The following is a 22,220-nucleotide window of genomic DNA, read 5'->3' on the forward strand; positions in this document are numbered from 1 at the left end:
GGGTTCAGGGCAAACCTGGATCTTCTTGGCACACGTGTAAGAACAGCCCCGGGAGAAGGAATAGCCAGATCGGTAAACGCAGCTCTTCTTGGGGGTGTCCTGGAACAGGAGGAGGACTCAGCTGGTGGCGTGGGCAGGGCAGGGCAGGGGCTGGGGACGCAGGCGGGGGGGCTGCAGCCATCAGTGGATAAGACTGAGCAGGAGAGCAGAGGGGCAGGCTGGCTGGACAGACAGAGCTGAGGAGAGGCGGGCAAGGTCTGAGGGAAGCCTGCTCTGGGCTGCCGGGCCAGGCCTCCTGGCCTCTAGGGGGGCAGGAGGCCCACGGCTGCAGCTCCCCACACCTCGGCGAGCAGAGCTGGGCTGGGGGTGGACTGGCAGCGGGGAGAGCAGACGGGCAGGACGGTGCCCAGCGCAGCCTCACCTCCAGCTGGAAGCCCTGGGTGCAGCGGAACTTCCGGGTGCAGTTGATACATTTCTCCTGGGGGGGGGGGCAGCGCGTGAGGTGGTGCTGGGGCGGAGGCCCCCAAACCCCTCTTCCTCCAGGGCAGGCTGACCGGGCTCCTAGCCCTGCCCGTGCCCCTCCCGCCAGCCCCCGTCCCAGCCCTGAGCTGCGCGCCGCCCTCTGGCCGGCTCCTCACCCGCAGGGCCTCCGCGTGGCTGTGTAGGCAGCGGCTGGAGCCCACCGTCAGGACGGCGGACAGGCCGAACAGCGAGCGGCCAGGGGCCTCCAGCACCGGGCCTTCCAGTGGCACATGGTTCACCTCCGGCTGGGAAGGGGGCAGGAGGCTGAACCCCTCCAGCCACGCCATCCGACCCTCACCCCAGGACTGGGGCTATCTCCAAGAAGGGGTCTCCCAGGTGGGGCAGCCCCTGGAGCAGAGGTGGAGGCTCCAGCTAGAGGAGCTCCAAAGAGAAGGGGCCTTCAAGAGCAGGGTCCCTAGGGGCAGGGCTCCCGGTCCCCACAAACCTGGCCACTGTGGTTGTAGAAGACAAGCCAGTGGGCAGGGCCCAGGAGGGAGTTTCGGTGTCCCCCCCTCCGCAGGACTTCCAAGGAGAGCGCCTCCCCCAGGACCACATGGTGTCTCACTGTGTCTGCATCCTGAGGGGAGGAAGATGCTCAGGGGACGCCAGGACTACCCAGTGCCCTGGACAGTGGCACTTCACCCACTGCGTCCCTTTGCGCCACACCCCCCACCTCTGACCCAGTGACCTCACCAGGCTGCTGCTGTTGCCCTGAGCCTCCAGAGAGTGGTTTGTGGGCACAAAGATGGTGTAGGCGGTGGCGGCCTCAATCTGGGGCACCAGACCATGGTGCTAGAGACACAGGGTCAGGGTCAGGGATGGGCATAGTCACCCTCAGTCCTGACCCTGGGAGCCAACCAGCCCCCTCTGCACCTGGGGAAGGGCGCCCCTGACCATGAACTCCCCTCCCTCGCCCTTACCTGCAGCAGCTCCCGGAAGAGGTGGAAGGCAGGCACCGAGTCCAGCTGCTGCAGCAACCCCGGCCCCCCTGGCACGTCCTTCCGTGGAGGCAGCAGGACCTTGTCACAGAGCATGGGGGCTAGTCAGTATGTCACTGCCTCTCAGCCTGCATAAGAGGTTTCCTGAGTACACTCCCCTCCGGCCATACCTGGCTGAGGACATGGAGGACACCGTTGGTGGCAAGGAGGTCAGCCACGTCCACACTTGCGTTCTGTACCCAGACTCTCTGGAAAGCAGCAGGCAGAGCTCAGCCACAAGTGGGCATGGGGAGGGGGGCACTTAGGAGTGGGTACAGCACCAACAGAGAGGCTGCTGGGCGTACAGGTGGCCCCAACCCAGTCCTGACACCCTCAGACTCAGGACTAACCAGATGGGCACACAGACCCTCAGAAGGGCTCATGCGTGAAAAGGATGGTGTGTACACACGGACAAAGATAGACAGACAAACACACTGCCCAGCCCAGCAGCAAAAGTGCCCCTGGCACACCCTCTGAACCTGGTCCTGGGCAGGGCGAGAGGACCCCAATCTCACCCCCTGGGGTCCCTGGCCCAGGAGACCTGCAGTCACTCAAGTTCCCTCCCGTAGTTCATCACATACCCCACTGATGTTGCGAATCTCCCAGCGTGTGGTGGGGCTCAGGGTGGCCACCTCCTGCCCGCCAAGTCGGGCCAGCTCCTCCTCAGAGAGGGCACCCTGGAGGAAATGGGCCCTGAGGGGCATAGGTGGGGGGACCATGGGACAGATTAGCATAACCTGCAGAGACCCCTGAGGTAGCTCTGCCTGTAGGGGTTGGACACATGCCAGGCTGAGAACCTCTGGGAAGAGATGCGTCTCACACAGAAGCCCCCTCCCAGGACCTGGGCCTGGCTGCCCACCTGACCAGTTGTGGTAACATCCTGGGCTGCAGCCAGAAGGCCTGGTCCTCCGGGCTCAGCCTGCGGATGGCAGACTCAGAGGGCACCAGGGCTGTGACCCGGCTGTTGGCAGGAAGCGTGATGCCAGCTCTCTGTGCACGTGGGGGCAGAGGGACAGGAGGAGGATGAAGGTGGCTACTGTCTCGAGATCACCTGCTCCCAGCTTCTGGGCCTGCCTCCACCTCCTGCTCATGGGGCACCCCAGTGTCCAGGAAGGCTCCTGGATTTGAGCCCCAACTCCAGCATTCTGGTCCTACCTTGATCCACTGGTAGAAGACAGAGAAGTGGGCATTTGCCTCCAGCTCCTAAGTGGAGGGAAAGAGCTGAGGTCATGGGCTTTGGGACAAACCTGCCCTCCTTTCCCCTCAGGGCCCTCAGCACTGAGGACCCCTCCCCCAGCGCAGGGAACCACTCACCCGGAAGATGTCTCCATAGCAACTGAAGCCATCACCTCCATAGTTACTGGGGCATGTGCAGACCCGCTGGCCTCCCCCCACTGCCCGGCAGGTGGCCTGGGGTGGGGGTGGGGCAGAGAGACAAGATTCTCCATTTAGCACCCAGGTGGCAAGCTGGACAACACCCATCCTTTATCTCTGCTCGCCCTTGTCACCATCCTCCTCCTGCCTGCCATTCCTACCACCTGTCCCCGCCACCGTTTCTCCATCCAGTCTGCATTCCTCTTGTGCCACTGGTGTGCCTGGTACTGTCTTCAGGACCATTGTGCATTTGACATTCGTCACCCACCCCATGGTGGCAGAGGGTCACGTAAGCCCAGGTCTGTGGGAGCACCCAGGGGCCCTGTACCCTCAGGAGAGGCTGAGCTGAGAGCTGAAGGAGCTAGCCAAGCCAGCGGTGTGGCTCGGGGAGCCTTCTGGAATACACTGGTAGAGCTGTGGTGGCGTGAGAACCGAGTGAGGTCAGGGACAGCCAGGAGCTCAGAGTGACCTTGCAGAGGAGGTGTAATGAGGGCAGTGGGGTCAGGGCAGAGAAAGGAGCTGGGCATGGGCTGGGCCTAATAAAAGAGTGAATGCTCTATCCAAAGCCAAGGGGGTGAAAGATGGAAGTTCTGCCGAGAGACAGGGATACCCAGAGAGCTGCTGCCGAGGCCCACCCCAGACAGACTCCCCAGCCTCTGGGCCCTCTCACCAGGTCGTGGCAGCCACCGTTGCCTGCCCGGCAGGGGTCGATAGGGCTGCACACGTAGCCGTCCCCCGCATATCCCAGCTTGCAGGTGCACCGGCTCTGGAGAGGGGGAGTGGAGGGCCACGTCTCACTAGGACCACCCAACCCTTTCCTCCTCCACTCCTAGGCTCTTTTTTGTTGTTGTTAATCCTCACCCGAAGATATTTTTCCATTGATTTTTAGATAGAGTGGATGGGAGGGTGAGAGGGACAGAGAAAGAAACAGTGATGTGAGAGAGACACATTGACTGGTTGCCATCCCCACGACCCCAGCCAGGGCCAGGGATCAAACCTGCAACCGAGATATGTGCCCTTGACTGGGAATAAGACCTGCCACCCTTTGGCCCTAACTGCGGAGCCAAACTGTCCAGGGCCACTCCTCAGCACTTGTGGGCACTGTGCCCGGGGGAGGCCCGCTCAGACCCCAGAGGACCCTCTCTCAGCCCCACCCCTGGGGAGCTGTGTTCCATGGGAGAGACAGGGTGAGTCTGACAGAGAAGCCATTGGCAGGGAAGCCATCATGGAGAGTGCGCGCCCTCGATCTCAGGCCTGGGCCCTGCCAAGGCTGTGGGCATCAGTGGCATGAGGTGAGTGGGCCAGTTTGCCAAGGGCAGCCCCAGGGAGGGCAGCTCGATCCAACCTCCAACCCTGCTAACCCTGCTCAGCAGCTCTGATCCTTCCCACTAAACAGCAGTGTCCTTGGGCTTGTACCCACCGCAGGGAAGTGACTGGCGAGACTCCTCAGGTCTCAGGTGCCTATGTTTGCAAGTTGGGGGCATCTCAACCCGCTTATTCTAATCCTTAGCTCTGTACTTTAAAGTGCCTGGTGGAGTTTGGAGCTGCAGATGCCCATCTGAGGCCCCACGGCCCGGTGGCTCACGCCATCCTGGGGGGAGGGCAGGGAGCCCCCTGGGTCTCTGCACAGGTCTGGGCCAGGAAGAGGCTGATCCCCAAGCAGCCAGGCCTGGCCTTCCAGTTGGCATATTAGATATTCTTAGGTGCCAGCCAGTCCTCAAGTTTACCAGGCCCGGAGTGCTTCCCAGGAAAGGCTCCAGGTTCTGAGGCCCTGTGACCAGCCTGAGGATGCAAAGTTCTAGAGTTGGTGTCCATGGGTCTAAAGATTCGAGGCGATCACTCCCCTGGGGCAGGGTCTCCTCCTGCTTTGCTCAGCATCAAATTCCTAAGTCTAGAACAGGGAACCTGGTAACACGTGGGAAATCAACGTGTGAACGAACAAACTGATTTTCAGAAGACGGTGGCCCCAGTGCCCGGTTAGAGCAGAGAACTCATTGATTTGGTTATAAGAGTCCTTTATCCCTGAGAGGCAGGAGCCACAGCCTCTGATTTGGAAAAGCCGCCCAGACGGGCCCTGGCTGACTCCCACGAAACCTCTTGGAGCCATCTCTGGCTCCCGGCACGTCCGAAGCTTCCAGATCGTGCGACTCAGTTTCAGAACTGGGTTCTCATTTGTGTCTGAGGCTTCAGACCCTGAGCTTCAGTTCCTGGAGTGGATATTCCTAAAGTCAGGTGGGGTATGGGGATGTCCTCACCCCCTCTGCTGTGCCCAGGCCTGTGCGCCTCACCTGCCCGGGTCCCACATAGCTGCAGAGGGCGTCGGCATGGCAGCCGCCTCGCGCGTCCAGCTCACACTCATCAATGGCGATGCAGACACGGCCGTCCCCACTCCAGCCTTTGTGGCATGTACAGTTGTGGGTGCCCAGGGCCCCAGGGATGCACTCGGCCTGTGAGAGCCGGGGATAAATGAGTTAGGGCTGCAGGCAGTGGGCAGAGAGGAGAGGAGTCCCACCTCCCACCCGAGTCAGGACTTCCGGGAAAGGACAATGAGACTGACGTTCTCTGAGCAGCCACCACGATCTGGGTGGGAGCAAGGGTTGCTGGGTGTGCAGGTGAAGCCATCGCCCTCAAAGCCATCGAGACAGACACACCTGGGGGTGGGTGAATGAGGGGCCTCCCGTGAACCTCTGGACGAGGCTAGAGACTGAGCAGTGAGGTCGTGGACAGGCAGAGAGGAAGCCCGCGCCCTTACCTGGCGATGCCCCCCTGGCTGACACAGCGGGCGTGCAGGTGGCAGTTCTGGGCCTGCTCCGTGGACCCACAGTTCCCTGTGGACTCGTTGCAGAAGCGGCCGCCAAAGCCTGGGGCACATGTGCCACTCTGGCACACACCCCCACTGCCTGGCCGATTGTCACACAGGCCATGGACACAGCCGCAGTCTAGGGAGGAGACGGAGCAGGGAAACTGAGGCAGGGGCAGGGCTGTCTGGGAGCCAGGAAGCAGCTAGGGGGTGCTGGGAATGGGGCGGCCAGCAAAGATTTGACTTTAGGGTTATAAAACCAGGCTCATCCGAGACTCAAAGTTGGGCAGAGGAAACGAGAGGGGAGCATTTGTTGCTTCCAGTCACCCCATTCTGGCTGCCTTGCCCCCAAATCCCCCACCAGGCCTTGGAATGAACCACGGTTCTTTTCCTGCCATGATGAAGGACACATCTATCTCTGCTCCCAAATCCTCCTCCACTCGGGGTTTTGTGTTTTTTTTTTTAATCCTCACCCGAGGACATTTTTCCATTGTTTGTTCAGGTAGAGTGGGAGGGAGAGAGAGGAACAGAGAGAGAGAGAAACATCGATGTGAAAGGAACACATCGAGTGGCTGCCACCCGCACAACCAACCAGGGCCGGGGACAAACTGCAACCGAGGTACATGCCCTTAGCGGGAACCAAACCCGGGTCTCTCAGGACCGCAGGCCGACGCTCTAACTGCTGAGCCAAACCGGCCAGGGCTCCACTCGGGGTTTAACCCTTCCTCCTGGGACTCTGCTTCCCTTCATGGGAGTCCCTAGCCCCCTTCCCAGCAGAACCTTTGTGTCCCCGGCAGGCAGCCTGGGCCAGAACCACCCACCTTCCTGGCACTGTTCTCCGTGCTTGTGTGGGTCGGCGCAGATGTGGCAGGCGATGCCCTTGTAGTCCGGGAAGCAGAGGCAGGCTCCATTGCCCAGGGCGCCATCGCTGCACTGGCGACGGGCAGGGGGCAGGGTCAGTCACGAGGGGCTCTCCACACCCCCAACTCCCCGTTCAACAATGGGCTGGCTGAGCTCCTGCTCCCCGCACCCGGGATCTTCCAAATCACTGGTGTTGCCAAAGAGCCAGGCCCCTAAAGGGCGCCCGGCCCGGAGGCCTCACGGCCACTGACTGCGGCTCAGCCTGGAGACACGGAGCTCCTGTGGGCTTCCCCAGCCAGGTGCCAGTGAGCCTGATGCTACAAGTGGCAAAAGCAGACCCCGAAAGAAAACTCCTCACACATAGCCTTTAGGCAAGTAGATGTAAAATATACATCTAAGTAATTACTTCTGATTAGAAGAGTAAAAATAATAGGACTCAACTTCCACGACCTGGGACGAGAAGCCCGAGGCCCGATGGAGGCAGGCAGGTGTGGCTCAGACCCTCGGCCAGTCACTGGCCAACCTGGGACAGTCCGCCCCCACCCCGCAGGAGGGACTCACGTTGCCTTTGCCGTAGCAGGGGTTGGAGAAGCCTCCAGGACACTGGGCACAGTCAGGCCCAAAGAACCCTTTGCAGCAACCACGTTTCTGTAAGAGAGAGCACGCCTGAGGGCCCAGCTGCCACCATGCACCCCACTGCCCCGGGTGCTTCTGCTCCCTGGTCCCATCTCTAGAGCAAGGGGGTGGGTGAGGTCCCTCTGGGACCCCTGTGCCAGCACCAGGAGGCGGCTCAGCTTGGGGGAGGCAGCCCGCGAAGCCCCAGCCGGGGCCGAGGAGGAGCGCGTAGCCCGTGGCAGGCTCACCAGGAAGGTCTGGTTGCAGTAGTAGGCGCAGCCCTTCCTCAGGACGTTGAGCCCAGTAGGGTCATGGGTGTAGACACACTCCTCAGGGGACATGTCCTGGGACAGGTCAGACAAAGCAGGCACGGGTCCTGGGCTGACCCCCTTTGCCAGGCAGCCCTGGTCAAGGGTCCTCAGGCCCCTCAGTCCAACACTCCACCCTCGGCAGGGCTGAGGGGTGCCGAAGCTCCAGGTCTAGTCCCACCTCCCAGACCCACTGCCCACCCCTGACCCCGGGCGGTTGGGGTCAGCTCTCAGGGCTGGGCCAAGGGATGCTCACCAGGTTCATGCTGTTAGGGGGGCACACGCTCGAGGTGTTCAGGGTCTCGCAGTCCACACAGGAGCCCTGGGCAGGGCACGGGGAAGGGGGGAGCAGTTAATCCTGATGTATTTATTCAGCATATCCTAAGAAAGTGGCACGGAGCCAAGAGCTGGGGTCTGGGACAGAGTCAACGACAGGAGGGCCAGGAGATGGCATGCAGGCAGAGGGAAGGGCCTGAGGGAGTGTGAGTGTGAGTCCCCGGCCTGAGCAGGAGGCTGTGGACAGCGGACAGAAGAGGCAAGAGAGGTCTCAAAGGGACGACCGGCAGACAAAGGATGTGGGCGAGTCTGGGAGGGTCCGTGGGGTCTGTGCCTGGGCCCCAGCGCCACCATCGGCCCACTCTCCGACGATGACCCCACACAGCCGTGCAGGGTCTCAGGAAGGCCTGGGGTGGGCAGGCACCCACCAGCACGACCTGGAACTGCTCCTGGCTGCAGTGCTTGGGCAGGATGGGCAGGATGGTCGGGGGCAGCAGGATGCCGTCCAGCATGTGGATCACACCATTGGCAGCCAGCACATCCACTCTCCGCAGTGGGATCCCCTCCGGGCCCAGCAGGATGCGCCCCTGTGGCAGAGCCCAGTGTGTCACCCGTCCAGCCAGTAGGCCCAGCCCAGCCCCTGCCGCCGCCACCTCTGCGGCTCGGGGACACGAAAGGCCAGCCTGCCCTGCTCTTTCCTCCCTTCTCCTCGGCACTGCTCCCGCTCTCGCCCCTGTGCCCTGACCCACATGGTTCCCGCCACCTGGAGCACCCCCACCGAGTGCTCTCCCTCCTCCCCCTTGGAGCCCTCCCGCCTGTCAGGCTGCAAGAGAAGGCTTTGATCTGTGCCTGCCTCCCATACGACCCCACCAGGGCCTCCTCGCCACAGGAGCACGAAGGCAGGTCTGAAGGAGGCCGAATGACTGGCCACTGATCCCCAGCCCCTCCATAGGTCCATTCCGTCCCGATGCTCCTGGACCTCACCTCCTCGGAGATATTCACAGCCAAGACCTGGTTTGCCATGGTGAGGACCCGGCCCTTGGAGATGAGTTTCTCAACGGTCAGCTGGGGCAGAGGAGAGGGAAGCCTTAGGCTGGGCACTAGCCACACACACTGGGGCCACACCGGTTCTGTCCAGGTGCCTCAGAGCTAACGCCTTGGTCCCCAGGCCTCCTCTGTACTGTGACAGTCCCGATGGGCAAGGAGAGGAGAGGGCCCCCGGAAGGCTGGAATCCACAGACAAACCCTCAGACAGCAGCACGGGGTGCCAGCGGGCCACCCTCTGGGAGGAGAGCTCTCACCTGGCCCTGGCTGAAGATGTGGTACCTCACCAGCTCCTGCAGTTTGGAGAGACCCTGCAGGGGAGAGGGCTTGGCTGCTGGAGGCCAGTGGGGGATGGAGACCCTAGAGAACCCAGGTCCCCGCCCCTTCTTTCTGCCTAGCTTACTGCTGTGAAGAGGTAGATCAGGCGGCCGTCACGCAAGCTGTCCACAGCCTCGTTGCTTGGAGCAAAGACGGTGAAGGGCCCGGGCCCGTCCAGGATGGAGGGCAGCCCACAATTCTGTGGTGGTGGGGGGCAGGCTCAGGGAGGCTCTGTGGGCAGCCCCCACCTCTGAGCCCTGCCTGGGCCCTGCTCCCCTCGGCCTGCGGGAACTCCCACCGGGAGTAAGTGGTAGACATCAGTAACAGGTCCACGCCCCTGCAGGACCTCAGGATGGTAACGGGCAAGTCCTAGGACGCGGGCATGGGCAAAACCTGTGCTACCCCAGAACCCCAGATCACTGTGGAGCGGCTTGTGGCTAATGAGGGTCCTGGCCCAGAAGACCAGATAAGCTGTGACCTTTCCCCCACACTCACCTCTAGGATAGTTTCAAACCGGCTGAAGGCTTCGGTGGAGGCGAGGATCTGGCCAATGGTTCTCTGTGGGAGGGACAATCATTAGGGCCGCAGAAGAGTCATCGATGAGGCTGCTTCAGCTCCGGAGGTAAGAAAGCTGTGCTGTAGCCCTGCCCAGAAATACCTCTGCCACCTTTCTAACTTTTGTGGGGCCAGAGGGTCCCCAGTGGCACAGGGTGGGGGGAGAAGGACACTGGCTTACCTTGGGATCATTAGGGAGCTTTGGTGGCAGCTGCCACCGCAGGGCAGTGACCACGTGGAAGACACCGTTCGCTGCTGGGTAGTTGGCCTTGTGGATGGTGAATGTTTGCAGGGGTAGGTCTTTGTATTTGTAGGTATATTTCTGCTAAAAAGTGAGACCTCTGGCTCAGATTTCACCTCCCAGCCCCCTATTCTGAGACTCTGTTCCACCCCCACACCTTTGCCAGAGCTGTGTCCCCCACCTGTGACTTCTTTGGTCCCCAGGCTGAGGTCCTCGCTCCTTACCATGAAGTGGTTGAAAGTGACAGTGATCTCCTGCCCAGCCAGTGTCCACCACTTGCGTGTCTGCTGCTGGGCACCTGAGTCATCCAGTATGTGCTGCCCTGCGATGACATGCTGTCTGCAGAGCTGCTGGGCATGGGACACCTGCGGGCACAAGGGAATCGGAGTGCCCAGGGGCCCGGGGCAGGTGGTCCTCTTCATGCCACCCTGCCCGAGCAACAGCGGGGACAAGGTGCCTCCCAGGCCTCAGTTCCCAGAGTGGAGACCGGGGACTCTCTCAGGCCCTGAAGCCTGGGCGAGGGTCCAGGAAGGAGGCAAAGGCCTCAGCCTCACGGGGGAGGGGCTCACATTCATGGTCCAGAAGGTCCTGGAGAAGAAGGACGGCATGAGCACCGTGAACGGGCCTGATGTGGTGAGGATCTCCCGGCAGCCCTGGTCTGGGAGGACAGGGCAGGGTGCGTCAGAATGGACTGGGGAGACCCTAAGGCATTAGTTCTCAGTTTTGGAGAGTTATGCTAGGGGCCATTGGGTCTAGGTCTGGGGTAGGTGTGGGCATCAGAGTCTGGGGGACTAACTCCCACCTCCACCATGCACCCCACCACGACCCACTGCTTCCACAGCTCTTGGGCAGAAAAACGAGGTGTTTCTGCAGAGCCCACCCTGTCCCCCTGACAGCACGTGGGGCTCGAGGGGCGGGGCCACACACCCAGCATGTTGAGAGTGATTCTCAGTCCATAGGCCCTTACGGAGCTGGCACTGGCCTTTTGCACCTCATGGAGCAGGTGTCCGTAGCAGGCACGCCCATCCCCCACCTGGCCCTCCTTGCACACACAGCTAGAGGGCAGGAGAACTGGTTAGGACAGGGGTGGGGACAGTCCCCACCTCCTGGCCCACCCCAACCTGTCCCCACAGGCCTTGAGCTGAGGGTGCACACCTCACTTTCCCAGCCCACCCTCTTTGCCCTGTTCCCAGTGCCCACCCTGAGGCTCCTGTGCCCACCTGGTCTTCCCGTCGGGGGTCACTTGGCAGGTGGCTGACTGATCACAGGAGAAGGGGGAACAGTAGGCAAAGCAGCCTGCAGAAGCATTGTGGTTGGGGGTGACCAGGCCTGGCTTACACGTGCAGAAGGCCTGGGCAGGACCAGGAGGGTGTCCATGAGTACTGCTGGCACCTGCCACACCCACAGAACTCTGCTCGGCCCCCAAACCACCCTCCCTATCTGTTTTACAAATGGGCAGCTGAGGCTCCCAGAAAGCCCTTATTTGCCCGGGTCCCGCAGCCAGTGTGGGTGGGTGGACTGAGGGGCAGCACTGGCTCACCTTGCCTGGCCCCTCGTACTGACAGACGGTCGAGTTGCTGGGGCAGCCGCCATTGTTGGTGTTGCATGGGTCCTGGGGCAGACACACTGTCCCATCGCCATGGTAGTCCTTGGGGCAGCGGCACTGTGCCTGCCCGGTGGGGCCCACTGAGCACTGGGCCACTGAGGAACAGGGCGACGGCTGGCAGGGGTCAGGGGCTGCCGGGGCAGGAAGGAAAGCCCAGGTGAGCTGGGCTCCCAAGAGCCTGTCTCCTCCATAGCTTCTATCAGGAAGGCCCGAAGAGGGGGTGGGCAGGTTGATCTAGACCTTGGGGACAAGCCCCCTTCACCTCCTTCAGGGATAGTTCTTCCTCGCTATGAATGGCCAGATTGCATGTGCAGGTCGAAAAGGACACTTTCCCAGTGCCTGCTCACCGTGAGCTGGGGCTCCCCACCTCGAGGTCACAGACTCACCTTGGCATTCGCTGCCCTGCTGGGTGTAGGGAGGCAGGCATCTGCAGGAGGGGGCCTCCGCGGAGCACTGGAAGTTACGGGGACAGCGCAGGGCCTGGCACTCGGGCAGCTCTGAGTGGAGAAGGGAGAGTACTGCTGTGGCCAAAACCCAGGTTGGAAAGAAACACAAGAGCACAGATGCTCTGCCCAATCTGCTGTGTGTCTCTGGTCAGGGCCCTGCCCTCTCTGAGCCTCTGGACAGCGGGGCTCTCATCTGAGACCCCCACCTCACCAGCTGTGTGCTTCTACTTAGAAAGAAATCAGCGTGTGGACAGAGGTCCTACTGAGGCTCAGGCCCATCCGTCACCCAGTCGACCCATGCTGTCCTGGCCACCGAGGGAGGACCACTGCTCCGCTGCCCAGCGCAGCACTGCTCACCTTGGTCACAGCGAGGCCCAGTGTATCCAGCAAAGCACAGGCAGCTGCCATCGCCGAGTGGCCCATGTCTGCACACGCCATGCACACAGCTGCACACTGGGAAGGACACACAGGGACAGGTGGGACCCTAGCATCACCCAGGGACACACAGGGACACCGAGTCCCTGCCGTGTTTCCAGAACTCAGCTCCAACGGGCCCAACGTCAAGGGTGCCGAGCTGTGATGCCCACGACAGGAGAGGCGGAAGCCCAGAGGGCGCCCGGCCCGGCCTGGGGTTCAGGGAGGGCTTCGAAGGCCCTGCAGGAGGCATCTGAGAGCAGCATGTGCAAAGGCCGGAGGTGTGGTGACGCTAAGTGTGTTCCTAGAGGGGAAGTGAAAGGCTGAGGGGCCGGAAGGGAGGCTGGCGGGAGTGGTTGTAGGGACCCCCGGGCGGACACTGGCCCGTCCCCCTGCCAGTGCTCACCTGACCGGCAGTCAGGCCCGAACCTGCGGGGGTCACGGCACTCCTGGCAGGCTGAGCCGCTGAAGTTCTCCTGGTGGAGGAACACACCCTGTCAGTGCGGCCCCCCGCCGCCCCCAGCCCGCCGGCCCGACTCTTACCTGGCACACGCAGGTCCCATTCCTGTCTATGCCATCCAGGCAGGTCCCATGGCCGTTGCATGGGGTCTCTGCCCCCCCAGGGCACTCTGTGGAACCCCCAGAACTCAGCTGTAGTCTAAGAACTCTGGCTTCATCCCTGACCCCAGCAGCTCCCGGCAGCCGGCAGCCCTGCGGCGGCCCCTCCCCAGGGCAGCCCGGCAGCTGTGTCTGCGCTTGGCAGTGCTCATCACACAAACAAGGAGGAGAATGCAGGCAGAGGCTGCTGATGGGGACCCCGGGGCTGGGGTGCGGGGAACGAAGTGGGGACCCCTCCCCCCATACCATAGCACTGGGATCCCCAGTAGCCAGGGCAGCAAGCCTTCTGCACCACGTCCTTCCAGCATGCCACGCTGCAGCCACTCATGGACAGCAGAGAGTCCCCTAGCTGCACCTCGTAGCTGACGAGACAGGGTGGGCAGGGTGGTGGGCAGGGTGCCGTGTAGGGCCCAGTGTTTCATTCCACCTCCCCTCTCTGAGCCAGGCCGAGTCGAGCACAGGGCCTGGCACACAGTAGACCCAATAACCACCACCTGCCCCCACCCTCACTCGTTCTTCTGTCTTCCCCACTGGAGGAGCCGACAGATGCATGGGTGAGTGAGCCCTGCCCTCCCTGCCAGGCTCTTCCTGGTCCCCAGACACCCCAAGGGTACTCCCCGAAGTGGGCAAGGACGGGGGTGGGGTTCATACCGGCAGTCATGTGATATCTTCTCCGGGTACTCACGAACCCAGCCTAAGGGACACACCCGCTTCTTGATGGCTGGGCACATGGTGCAGGGCATGTGAGTGACAAACCTGGTCTTCACGTCGCAGCGTCGGGACCACACCTGGGCCACGGGTGGGTTCGGGTGAGGGGTCTGGACCCTGCCCCAGCCCTGACTCTGTCCTGATCATGCCAGGGCTCGCCTCCCTCCTCAGGCCTCGGTTCCCCCGTTCAGTGGGGACGTGATGAGGCAGTGGAAACCTGCCGGTCACAGGCTGTGACTGCCGTGCATGTCCCTGTGTCTACAGCCATGTACCTCCACCCAGGGCCCACAGGGAGGCCGAGAATCTCAGGGTCTATGCTTCTGGACATGAAGAGAATCCAGCCGTTTGGTTCTACCTCAGCCCATTCAGATGAGGAAACTAAACCCCGGTGGGTGGCCCCTGCTCAGAGCTACCCAGACCAGAACCTGGACTCTGCACCTAGTGCTCACTCTCGCCTTTTAACAACAGTGAGTGACATGCTGACACTGGGAGGGCAGACACCTGTCCCCACTCTGCTCTGAGCATATCTGCACTGTTGTCCAATGACCTTCTCTGCAAGCCCAAGGGACCCCGGAGCCTGCCCAGACCTGAGAGGCTGGCCCGTGTGGGCAAGCTGGTGAGGGCGTCTACACACATGTGGGCCAAGCAGTCACGCTCTGGAACCCTGACCCCAGGCCAAGCTCATGGTCCCACTGGCTGGGACCCAGCTGTCATCAAATGGGCAGCAAGGGAGCTGAGGGGAGCCAGGCTGGAGACCCGGGCAACCTCCTGGAGGAGGTGACAATCGAGTTGGGGCCTGAAGGACTCGGGGAACAGCCGGGGCAGTGCTCCTGGCAGAGGGGAGAGGAGGGGCAAGAGGCAGGGAAGGGAGGGAGCCAGCAACTACGTGCGGAGAGCAGCCAAGGAGAGGCTGGAGGGGGGCTAGAGGCCAGGTGGAGTCTGGGCAGCCCCATGACTCAGTCTGTGTTTTCAACGGGCCCTCTGGCTGCTGCGGAGAGAACAAGGTGGGGCCGGGGCAGGGGGAAGAGGCTGTGCCCTGAGAGTGCCAAGAAAGCCCTGCGGTCCCTGTCCCAAGTCCCATCACTGGGGTGACCTCTACAGCAACCCACAGCACTGTATCTTGGAGGGACGGAAGCAAACTCCTCGGTTGTAAGTGGGAGAAAGCGCCCTGGGAAGGTGTGTTCGATGGATGTTTGGAGGGGCTTGGGGCACAGCCTGGAGGGTTAAGATGTTTTCATCTAAAAAATGCTGACGCACTGGTCCAAAGGGAGTGAGCCCCGGCTCTCTCCTAGAACACACAGATGTGCGGCTCCTCAAAGCACGAGAAGAGGAATGGCCTTCCGCCACTGTGATTTGGCCTTTTCTGCGCAACCCTCTGCGGTCGGCAGAGGGAAGTTGCTTTGAGCGGCCTCACGCCAAGATGTGGGCTGGGAGTGTGGTCTCATTCCCCTCCCCAGGCTGTCTTTGCTGAGCCAGGGAGCGTCTAGGAAGTTGGGTAACTCCAGGGTCAGGCAGCTGCTGGCTCAGGGCAAAGGCTCAGCAGGCACCGGACTCTCCTGAGGACCACCTGGCCAGAGAGCTGAGCACAGCTGCAGGGTGGTCACCACGGGCCCACGGACCAGCTCCTAGCGGAATGCTGGTCAGCCCTGCAGAGGAGCTGGGGGCAATGGGAGCACACTGTCCTTACTCTTGATAAAGTGGTGGGTGAATTCCAGGCACAGGAAGAGGCCAGAACCAGGTGTCCTGGTGGACGCTCATTCACAGAACATCTCATGTATAAATGTGTGTGAAATGGTGATGGATGGCTAAGCCAGCCGCCAATCACACTTCCGGGACCAGCCCACAGGCGGGCACTCAGGCACGGAGGAGCATCAGCGAGCGGCCCAGCCTCCAGTCTCACTGCTGGTGCTGCTGGACAGTGAGGCTGGATCACGTCCAAGTGCTGAATCAGATCCCTTTCCTGGGGGTACCTCGGGATCCGTCTGAGCCAGGAAGACACTGCCCCCCTCCCTGCCCAAATCCAGAACTGATTTTGCAATGTCTGCTTCCCAGAGACGCTGCTGGGGAAGTTGAGGAGACACGAGATGTTGAGTTTATCAGAAAGTGGAAGAAATTCCCCGAAGCTGGGGTCCAGGGCCCAGAGACCAAACTCCCTCAGAGGAAGGGAACCCTAGCCTGTTCCCCTGGCCTGGATCAACGCCCCTCTGCCTCCAAACCCCGGCTGGAGACCACAGGCCCTGTACGCACCAGCATGCTCCTAGGATAGGGCTAAGACTCCCTTCCTCCAGGAAGCCTTCCATGCCTCTACCGCCTGAACTTGCGTGTGTCTGAGTCCTGTCCCTGCCCCTCACCAGCTGTGTGACCCAGAGGTTATCCCTTCTCCTCAGAGCCTGTTTCCTACCATCTATAGTGGGTCTCACACAACATGGGATGCTGGGAGGGCTGAGTGACGGGTGGTGCGTCAGGCGAGCCCAGCAATGCTGTGTCCCTGTCAACATGGACCCTTGGGCCCCCTTCCCTGGCCCGGCGGGTGAGCCCCAGCCCTGGAAGGCAGGGTTGGAGGCGGGCAGAGTCATGAGTCTCTGACAAGGAAAAAGTCCTGTCTGAAACCCGTCACTGAACCGTTTCTAGAATATAGGAGGGAGCAACGCCTTTGAAATTCCCTTGCATTGCACACATAGGGAAACTGAGGCAGGAGGGAGCAGGGACCCACCTGCGGGGACAGCTGTAGCCCTTGGCTCTCCATCATCACTGTCACCTTTGCAGCCTCAGATTTGCCAGTCCCCACCCCGACCTGGCCCCGAGCCTCTTCCCTGAGGGACCACAAGGTACAAGAGAGAAAGCCCAAAGGTGGCAGGGGCCTGGGTTAGTCCTGGTTCTGCCTGCCAGTGGGAACCGGGCCAAATCCTCTCTCTGGGCCGCAGTCTGCCTGTTGGTGATGCAGGGGCAGCAGCAGCTGCCTCAAGAATCAGCTGAACTGGGCCTCACGGAGGGGGAGGGGGGGTGGGGGTTCACCAGGAAGCAGCCCAGCCTGGTGATCATCTCCACACTTAGGTGGAAGGACCTTCCAGAAACTCTAGTTGGGACAATGACCCATTACGGGGCCTGAGTGGGCCCGTGGAGGGGCAGCCTGGAGGGGTGGGCACACACCAGGACCCTTCTGCTGCCCCCACACGGCTGGACGGGGAGTCGCAAGCAGCTGGAGCACAGTGCGAGCCGCCTGACCTGTTCCCACCATCCTGGGGCCTTGGCTTCCTCAGGTGACAGGCCCACTGCACAGGGCTGGGAGGGTTTGAGGAGACAGTACTGGGTGTGCCAGGGCTGTGCACCCAGTCACGGCAGTTCTCAGGCCTGAGGGTGTTTTTGTTGGCTGCCGTTTACCCAGAGAAACCGAGGTCAGGAGACCTCATTCTGCCTCTGGGCACTCCTGGGGTTGGGCACAGACACACGCGCGCGCGCGCACACACACACAATACACACACACCTGTGCCACGTGAGCCTGTCTGTCAGCCCCGAGAGGGTTGGGGGTGATCACATCTCTAATCTTCAGGCCAGGGCCACCCCAAACTGGGCCTCAGTCTGGGCTGGAGGGCAGGAAGGCAGGGGGACAGGCCTGGCCCTGCACCTCACCCTCAGGCTCGGGAGACCTGGAACGGCGGCCACACCACACCAATGGCTGGCTGGCTGGACACGGGGGATGGCAGGCTGCCACCCCGGCCACCCCACGCGGCCACACAGACCTCAGCCTAGGGAGACGGACACAACAGCCTGGCCCTCTGGTCCTGCTCAGGGAGGGTCAAACACGTACCAGCTGCCCTGTGTGTCCCCAGTCTGTGCCCGATCTGTGCATCCTCCCTCCCCTGCTCCCACCACTGGCCAGCAGGGCCTGGCTACCTGGATAACCCCTGCAACTAGCTCACACTCACCTTCTGCCCCCTGATGATGCTGGAGCCTGCTAGGCAGAAGGCCAGGAGGCAGAGCAGGAGGAGGCCCCGGGGCCCTGCCATGGCCAGCGGCGTCTGGCAGGCACCCTGTCCAGCAGAGTTGGGAGAGCCTGCGTGGGGAATGAGCTCTGGGAGGCAGGCACAGGGCGGGCAAGTGGGATGGGGGCGGGCACTCGCTTTAAAAGCAGCCTCCAGGCCTGTCAGCTCACCCCCACAGGAACCAGCCAGGATTTCCTCCTGCCTATCAGCAGCCTGCAGGCGGAAGGGAAGGTGCTGGCTACTGACCCCTGCGTGGATGACCCAGGCCCTGCTTGGGGCTTCCTGGCCCTGGGACCCTTCTCCTGGCATCACAGCCTCCAACTCCCCACCAGCTACAAACCTGGGATCTATCAGAGGTTGTGAAACAAATTCAAACGCAAATGCACACAACTCCTCACCCCAGTATCTGCAGAGGCTCTGGGGATTCAGCTCTTGAATCAGGTCTGTCTGCATCAATTTTTCCAACTGCTGAGGGGAACTGCCAAGTCCTGTGCTGTGGGCAGAGGACCGCTCCTCCCCCCACCTGCCCCAGCTGCCCCTCTGACCAGTCTCTAGACCTCCCTCCCCAGGGCCCCCGCAGTGCTCTCCCTCCGGCTCCATCTGTCCTCTTCAGGAGCCCTGCACTCCATACGGGGCCACACCAGGCCAGCCCGACTGCTGCTCGCCCTCACTCTGCCCCAGCCATGACAGTTATCTTGGTGCTGCTGTCACTCCACATCTTCTCAGGGACTGACCTCAGGTCAAAGGTCACTAGCCTTCATCGCCTCAGGGCACTGGCCACCAGCCGACCCTGGTTTGTTTAGTTAATGTTCAGTCCCCTGTAGGAATGTCAGCTACTGGAGAACAGGGACAGTGCCTGGCTGGTTCGCACAGCAGATGCTCGATACAGATTTGTGGAACAAATGAATGAATGGGGCTACTTTTATCATCTGTTACTGTGGGGAAACTGAGGCTCAGAGGGCTAGGTAACTTGTCTAAGGTTGCTCAGCTAACCAATGTTGAGATAAAATCCCGCCCTGGCCGGTTTGGCTCAGGTCGGCCTGCGGACCAGAGTCCTGGTATGGTTCCCGCTAAGGGCACGTACCTCGGTTGCAGTTTGTCCCCAGCCCCGGTTGGGGTCATGTGGGTGGCGACCAGTCGATGTCTCTCTCTCACATGGATGTTTCTCTCTCTCTCTTCCTCCCTCTCTCCCTCCCACTCTATCTGAAGATAAATGCAAAAAAAAGATAAAATCCCGATTGCTGTCTGCAGAGAATCCCACCCCCGACACTGCACCACCTCTCCCTGCAGGTCAAGTCCTCCCTGGACCCAGGCTGGGTCAGCTGTTAACATGTTGGGCTGTAGGGCCTGCACAGTAGCCAGGTGGTGAGGCCTCCATGTGCTATGCCTGGGTTACGGTACACCCTGCCTCTGGCTGTGACTGTCCTATTTACAGAGGACTGACTGAGAGGAGTAGAGATGGGTGGACACCTGTGAAGACCTTTGATGCTAGCCTGCCTGGGGGAAGCCTTGTCAACTACCCCTCCTGCTCATCCGCAGCAGGCTCCCACTCCCCCTGCACTGGCGGGGCCACTGGCTGGGAGGGGTGTTCAGTGGGCAGACCCATCCTGTAGTGGTGCCCCCCACGTACCCCCAGACTTCCCGAGGGTGACAGATCCTCTAGGCCAGGATCCCAACCTGCTGGCACCCAAGGAAAACAGAGCAGACACAGGCCTGGGAGCTAGGCTGGCCGCTCCCCACTCAGCTCCTCTCCAATCCTGCCCGTATGGCCCTGCACCTGGGGGACTGAGGCTCCTGATTGGCCCAGGATGAGAGGGGGAGGCAAATGGGACTTAAGGGCTCTGCTCTAGGGTGCGGGGGGCGGGGGTAGAGAAGGATTAAAGGTGGGGCACAAGGGCTGGGTCCCAAAGAAGCCCTAGGCTCTGTCTCAGCAGGGCGCCCTGGGCAATCCCCCCTTCCCACCGAGCAGACCCAGAAGGGCACGGCCAGCTCCCCACAGGCCTTCCCTTACAGCCATCTTGGTGACACCCCCAGACCCCACGCAGTAAGACATCCCAGACTCGAGGCCTTACCCTTACAACAGGCTGCAGCCTTTGCTGGGCTGGGCCCAGGTGTGACACTCCGGACCTAAGGAAGGCAGAGGGCGAGGAGCCAGTGAGCCAGGTGTGCCTGGGGCTCCGCACTTGTTTGCCCTGAGGCTCATGGTTTAGCCACAGCCCAGCACGGCTCTGTCCAGAGGCCCCTTCACAACCTCCTCCCAGTGCCACCCAACCAGCTTCTGGCCCTGGGGGAGCCACCCCCCTTGCCCTTCTTCCCCTCTGCCTCTCCTCCTCCTTCCTTTCCCCTAGTACCTCACCTTCCCGCATCTCTAGGGGACCCTCTCTCCCGCAGGCCATGCCCTGGGCCAGTGCCCTGCTGGAACCCCAGTGGGGCCTGAAATAAAAGACCCAGATGAACCCTGGCTGGTGTGGCTCGGTTGGCTGAGCATCGTCCCATGCACCAAAAGGACCCAATTTGATTCCCAGTCAGGGCACATGCCCAGGTGTGGGCTCCATTACCAGTAGGGGACATGTGGGAGGCAGACGATCGAAGTTTCTCACATCAATGTTTCTCTCTCTCTCTCTCCTCTCCCCTTTCCTCTCAAAAAACAACAAAAAAAAAACCCAGACTATGTCAAACTCTACTTTATTGGAACAGAGAAAATAGGCAACAGGAGCCACGCGTGGTGCTGGCAGCTGTAGGTGCCCTGGCCCATCCCTCTCAGCCCCAAGGACGAGGGCTCTGCCCATGGGGCCCTCCCACTTGTCTGGACCAGGAGAAGCCTCCACTTTGGAAAACTGCACAGGGTGGGACCCAGTGTGCACTCTGCTGCCAGCTGCATGGCCAGCAGCGAATGCCCACAACATCCACACTGACAAGGCTGGACTTGACATTTCAGGAAAAGACATTTAAGTCAACAGGACCCATGACGCCACATGTTAACAACAGTCCTACGACAGAAGACATGACACTGCTGGGCCTGGCCACACCCCCCCAGGGGCAGGCCACAGATCCACGGAGGGCCGATGGCACAGGAGGCCCTGGAGGGGCCGGCACCTTCATTCCCAGATTAGAATCAACTGAACACGTATGTTCACATTCTGTGGGAGGACAACCAAATGAAGGTACCAAAAGGGAGATCTTTTCTAAAAGAACAAAGAAAGCCTGCTTCCCCACACTGAGTGGACGCCAGGCTGGACACGGAGGGCAGCAGCGGCCAGCTGGGCCTGGGCTAGCCAGTGAGCTCAACGGGCAGCTCCCGGCCGCACAGGGCCTCCCACTGGCGGGCCAAGAGAGAGATGAGCTTCTCGCGGCTCTCAGCGCTGGGGATAAACACCTGCCACTGGACCTCGCGGCCCTGGTCGGCTCTGGCTGAGCCCATCGGCACCTCCCCGAAGTGGTCCAGAGTGACGCTGCCCATGAGGTCGTGGCTTTGCACATCGTCAAAGACGAGAGTGAGAGCCTGAGGGTAGGTCTGGTAGCCCATGAGCACACGGTCCAGGTCCCGGACACGGCGGCCATCATCCAGCTGGTACCGGTCTCTCTGTGGCGGCTCTTTGGCGAACTCGGGAAGCGGATAGTGGACAAAGTCCTCGTCCAGAAGGAAGATCTCGGTGCTGGTGAGCAGGAGTGTTTTGGGGCACAGCGTGCCCCTGCAGCGCCCCGGTAGTGGCGTGCCCACCTGGAAGGCCTGCACATACAGCAAGATGCTGAGGGCCGGTGCCTTCTCTGGGTCAGCCATCTTCTGGGCCACGATGAAGGTCAGGTCCCCAATCTCCTCCTCGCTGGGGTAGGTGAACTTGACCTGGCTCGAGTGGATCAGCTCGTAGTTCTCCATCTTCCCTGCAGAGAGAGATGCCCACCAGTGCTGGAGCCTAGAACTGGTCTGTGGTGGGCTGGGAGTGCCAGTGGCCGCATGCCACCCAGAGATGGCAGCACGAGCTGCTATCTGTTGCAGGTGGGCAAGAGCACTCCAAGCCCCAACACCTAGGCAGAGAGACCGACAGGAAGCCCAGAGCAGACACTTGAGGTGCGTCTACCAGATGGCTGAGGGTTTGCTGGGATGGAGACTCGGCCATGGAAAACCCTAGCTGGCTGAGCAGGACGAGAGAAAACGTGAGCTAGAGGCAGAGATGTTCTGGGCATGCTGCCGCCCTTGCGGATGCTGAGGCCAGACTGCCTGTCTGTCTGCAGCCTGGGCCGCGCAGGTTACCTGTGGTCTTGTTCCCAAACTCGGAGTAGAAATCCTTGTCGACAGGCTCAGGAGAGGGCGTGCGTTCCAGGGAGGAGAGCACAGCCATGAGATGCTGAAGGAAGCAGTGTGTCAGGTAGCTGTCCCGAGTCAAGCATGTCACCACCTGCATTGGGGAGGAGCCTGTGGGAAAAGGTGCTGGTCACAGTTGCAGGCAGCTGCTCCCCCCAGCCCTGTCCCTGACCCTGGAGCTATATCTCTAGTCCCTAGCAGGTCAGCCTGGACCTAAAGACCACAGAGCCAGAGACAGGAAGGCCCATGTG

The 22,220-nt window shown here is 61.4% G+C and overlaps 2 protein-coding genes across 3 annotated transcripts in view; both read right to left on the reverse strand.

The window, feature by feature from the left end:
* Window positions 1-17,726, reverse strand: part of STAB1 (stabilin 1) — a 27,686-nt gene extending 9,960 nt beyond the window's left edge. Inside the window, exons 1-37 of the mRNA XM_036267010.1 lie at window positions 17,610-17,726; window positions 13,627-13,763; window positions 13,222-13,337; window positions 12,901-12,986; window positions 12,764-12,833; window positions 12,301-12,396; window positions 11,884-11,994; window positions 11,432-11,628; window positions 11,112-11,242; window positions 10,819-10,946; window positions 10,461-10,549; window positions 10,116-10,256; window positions 9,832-9,972; window positions 9,591-9,653; window positions 9,181-9,294; window positions 9,035-9,088; window positions 8,718-8,798; window positions 8,162-8,320; window positions 7,714-7,779; window positions 7,398-7,493; window positions 7,096-7,182; window positions 6,495-6,606; window positions 5,626-5,812; window positions 5,431-5,524; window positions 5,162-5,320; window positions 3,544-3,639; window positions 2,814-2,909; window positions 2,655-2,702; window positions 2,359-2,489; window positions 2,081-2,192; window positions 1,631-1,708; window positions 1,443-1,541; window positions 1,216-1,314; window positions 968-1,099; window positions 639-767; window positions 422-478; window positions 16-99 (exon numbers count right to left, since the gene is read on the reverse strand). Of these exons, the coding sequence (XP_036122903.1) occupies window positions 16-99; window positions 422-478; window positions 639-767; window positions 968-1,099; window positions 1,216-1,314; window positions 1,443-1,541; window positions 1,631-1,708; window positions 2,081-2,192; window positions 2,359-2,489; window positions 2,655-2,702; window positions 2,814-2,909; window positions 3,544-3,639; window positions 5,162-5,320; window positions 5,431-5,524; window positions 5,626-5,812; window positions 6,495-6,606; window positions 7,096-7,182; window positions 7,398-7,493; window positions 7,714-7,779; window positions 8,162-8,320; window positions 8,718-8,798; window positions 9,035-9,088; window positions 9,181-9,294; window positions 9,591-9,653; window positions 9,832-9,972; window positions 10,116-10,256; window positions 10,461-10,549; window positions 10,819-10,946; window positions 11,112-11,242; window positions 11,432-11,628; window positions 11,884-11,994; window positions 12,301-12,396; window positions 12,764-12,833; window positions 12,901-12,986; window positions 13,222-13,337; window positions 13,627-13,763; window positions 17,610-17,690 (3,957 nt within the window). The 5' untranslated portion in view covers window positions 17,691-17,726. The remainder of the gene's footprint in view (window positions 1-15; window positions 100-421; window positions 479-638; window positions 768-967; window positions 1,100-1,215; window positions 1,315-1,442; window positions 1,542-1,630; window positions 1,709-2,080; window positions 2,193-2,358; window positions 2,490-2,654; window positions 2,703-2,813; window positions 2,910-3,543; window positions 3,640-5,161; window positions 5,321-5,430; window positions 5,525-5,625; window positions 5,813-6,494; window positions 6,607-7,095; window positions 7,183-7,397; window positions 7,494-7,713; window positions 7,780-8,161; window positions 8,321-8,717; window positions 8,799-9,034; window positions 9,089-9,180; window positions 9,295-9,590; window positions 9,654-9,831; window positions 9,973-10,115; window positions 10,257-10,460; window positions 10,550-10,818; window positions 10,947-11,111; window positions 11,243-11,431; window positions 11,629-11,883; window positions 11,995-12,300; window positions 12,397-12,763; window positions 12,834-12,900; window positions 12,987-13,221; window positions 13,338-13,626; window positions 13,764-17,609) is intronic.
* A 2,650-nt stretch (window positions 17,727-20,376) lies between these two features.
* The window catches only part of NISCH (nischarin), a 33,848-nt gene continuing 32,004 nt past the window's right edge, over window positions 20,377-22,220 (reverse strand). For both annotated transcript variants that reach the window (XM_036266292.1, XM_036266291.1), the window contains 2 exons: window positions 21,919-22,080; window positions 20,377-21,548 (listed from right to left, as the gene is read on the reverse strand). In XM_036266292.1, coding sequence (XP_036122185.1) covers window positions 20,938-21,548; window positions 21,919-22,080 — 773 coding nt within the window. In that variant the 3' untranslated portion in view covers window positions 20,377-20,937. The remainder of the gene's footprint in view (window positions 21,549-21,918; window positions 22,081-22,220) is intronic.

This window comes from Molossus molossus, unplaced genomic scaffold, assembly GCF_014108415.1.
Source record: "Molossus molossus isolate mMolMol1 unplaced genomic scaffold, mMolMol1.p scaffold_m16_p_18, whole genome shotgun sequence".
NCBI classification, from domain to species: Eukaryota; Metazoa; Chordata; class Mammalia; order Chiroptera; family Molossidae; genus Molossus; species Molossus molossus.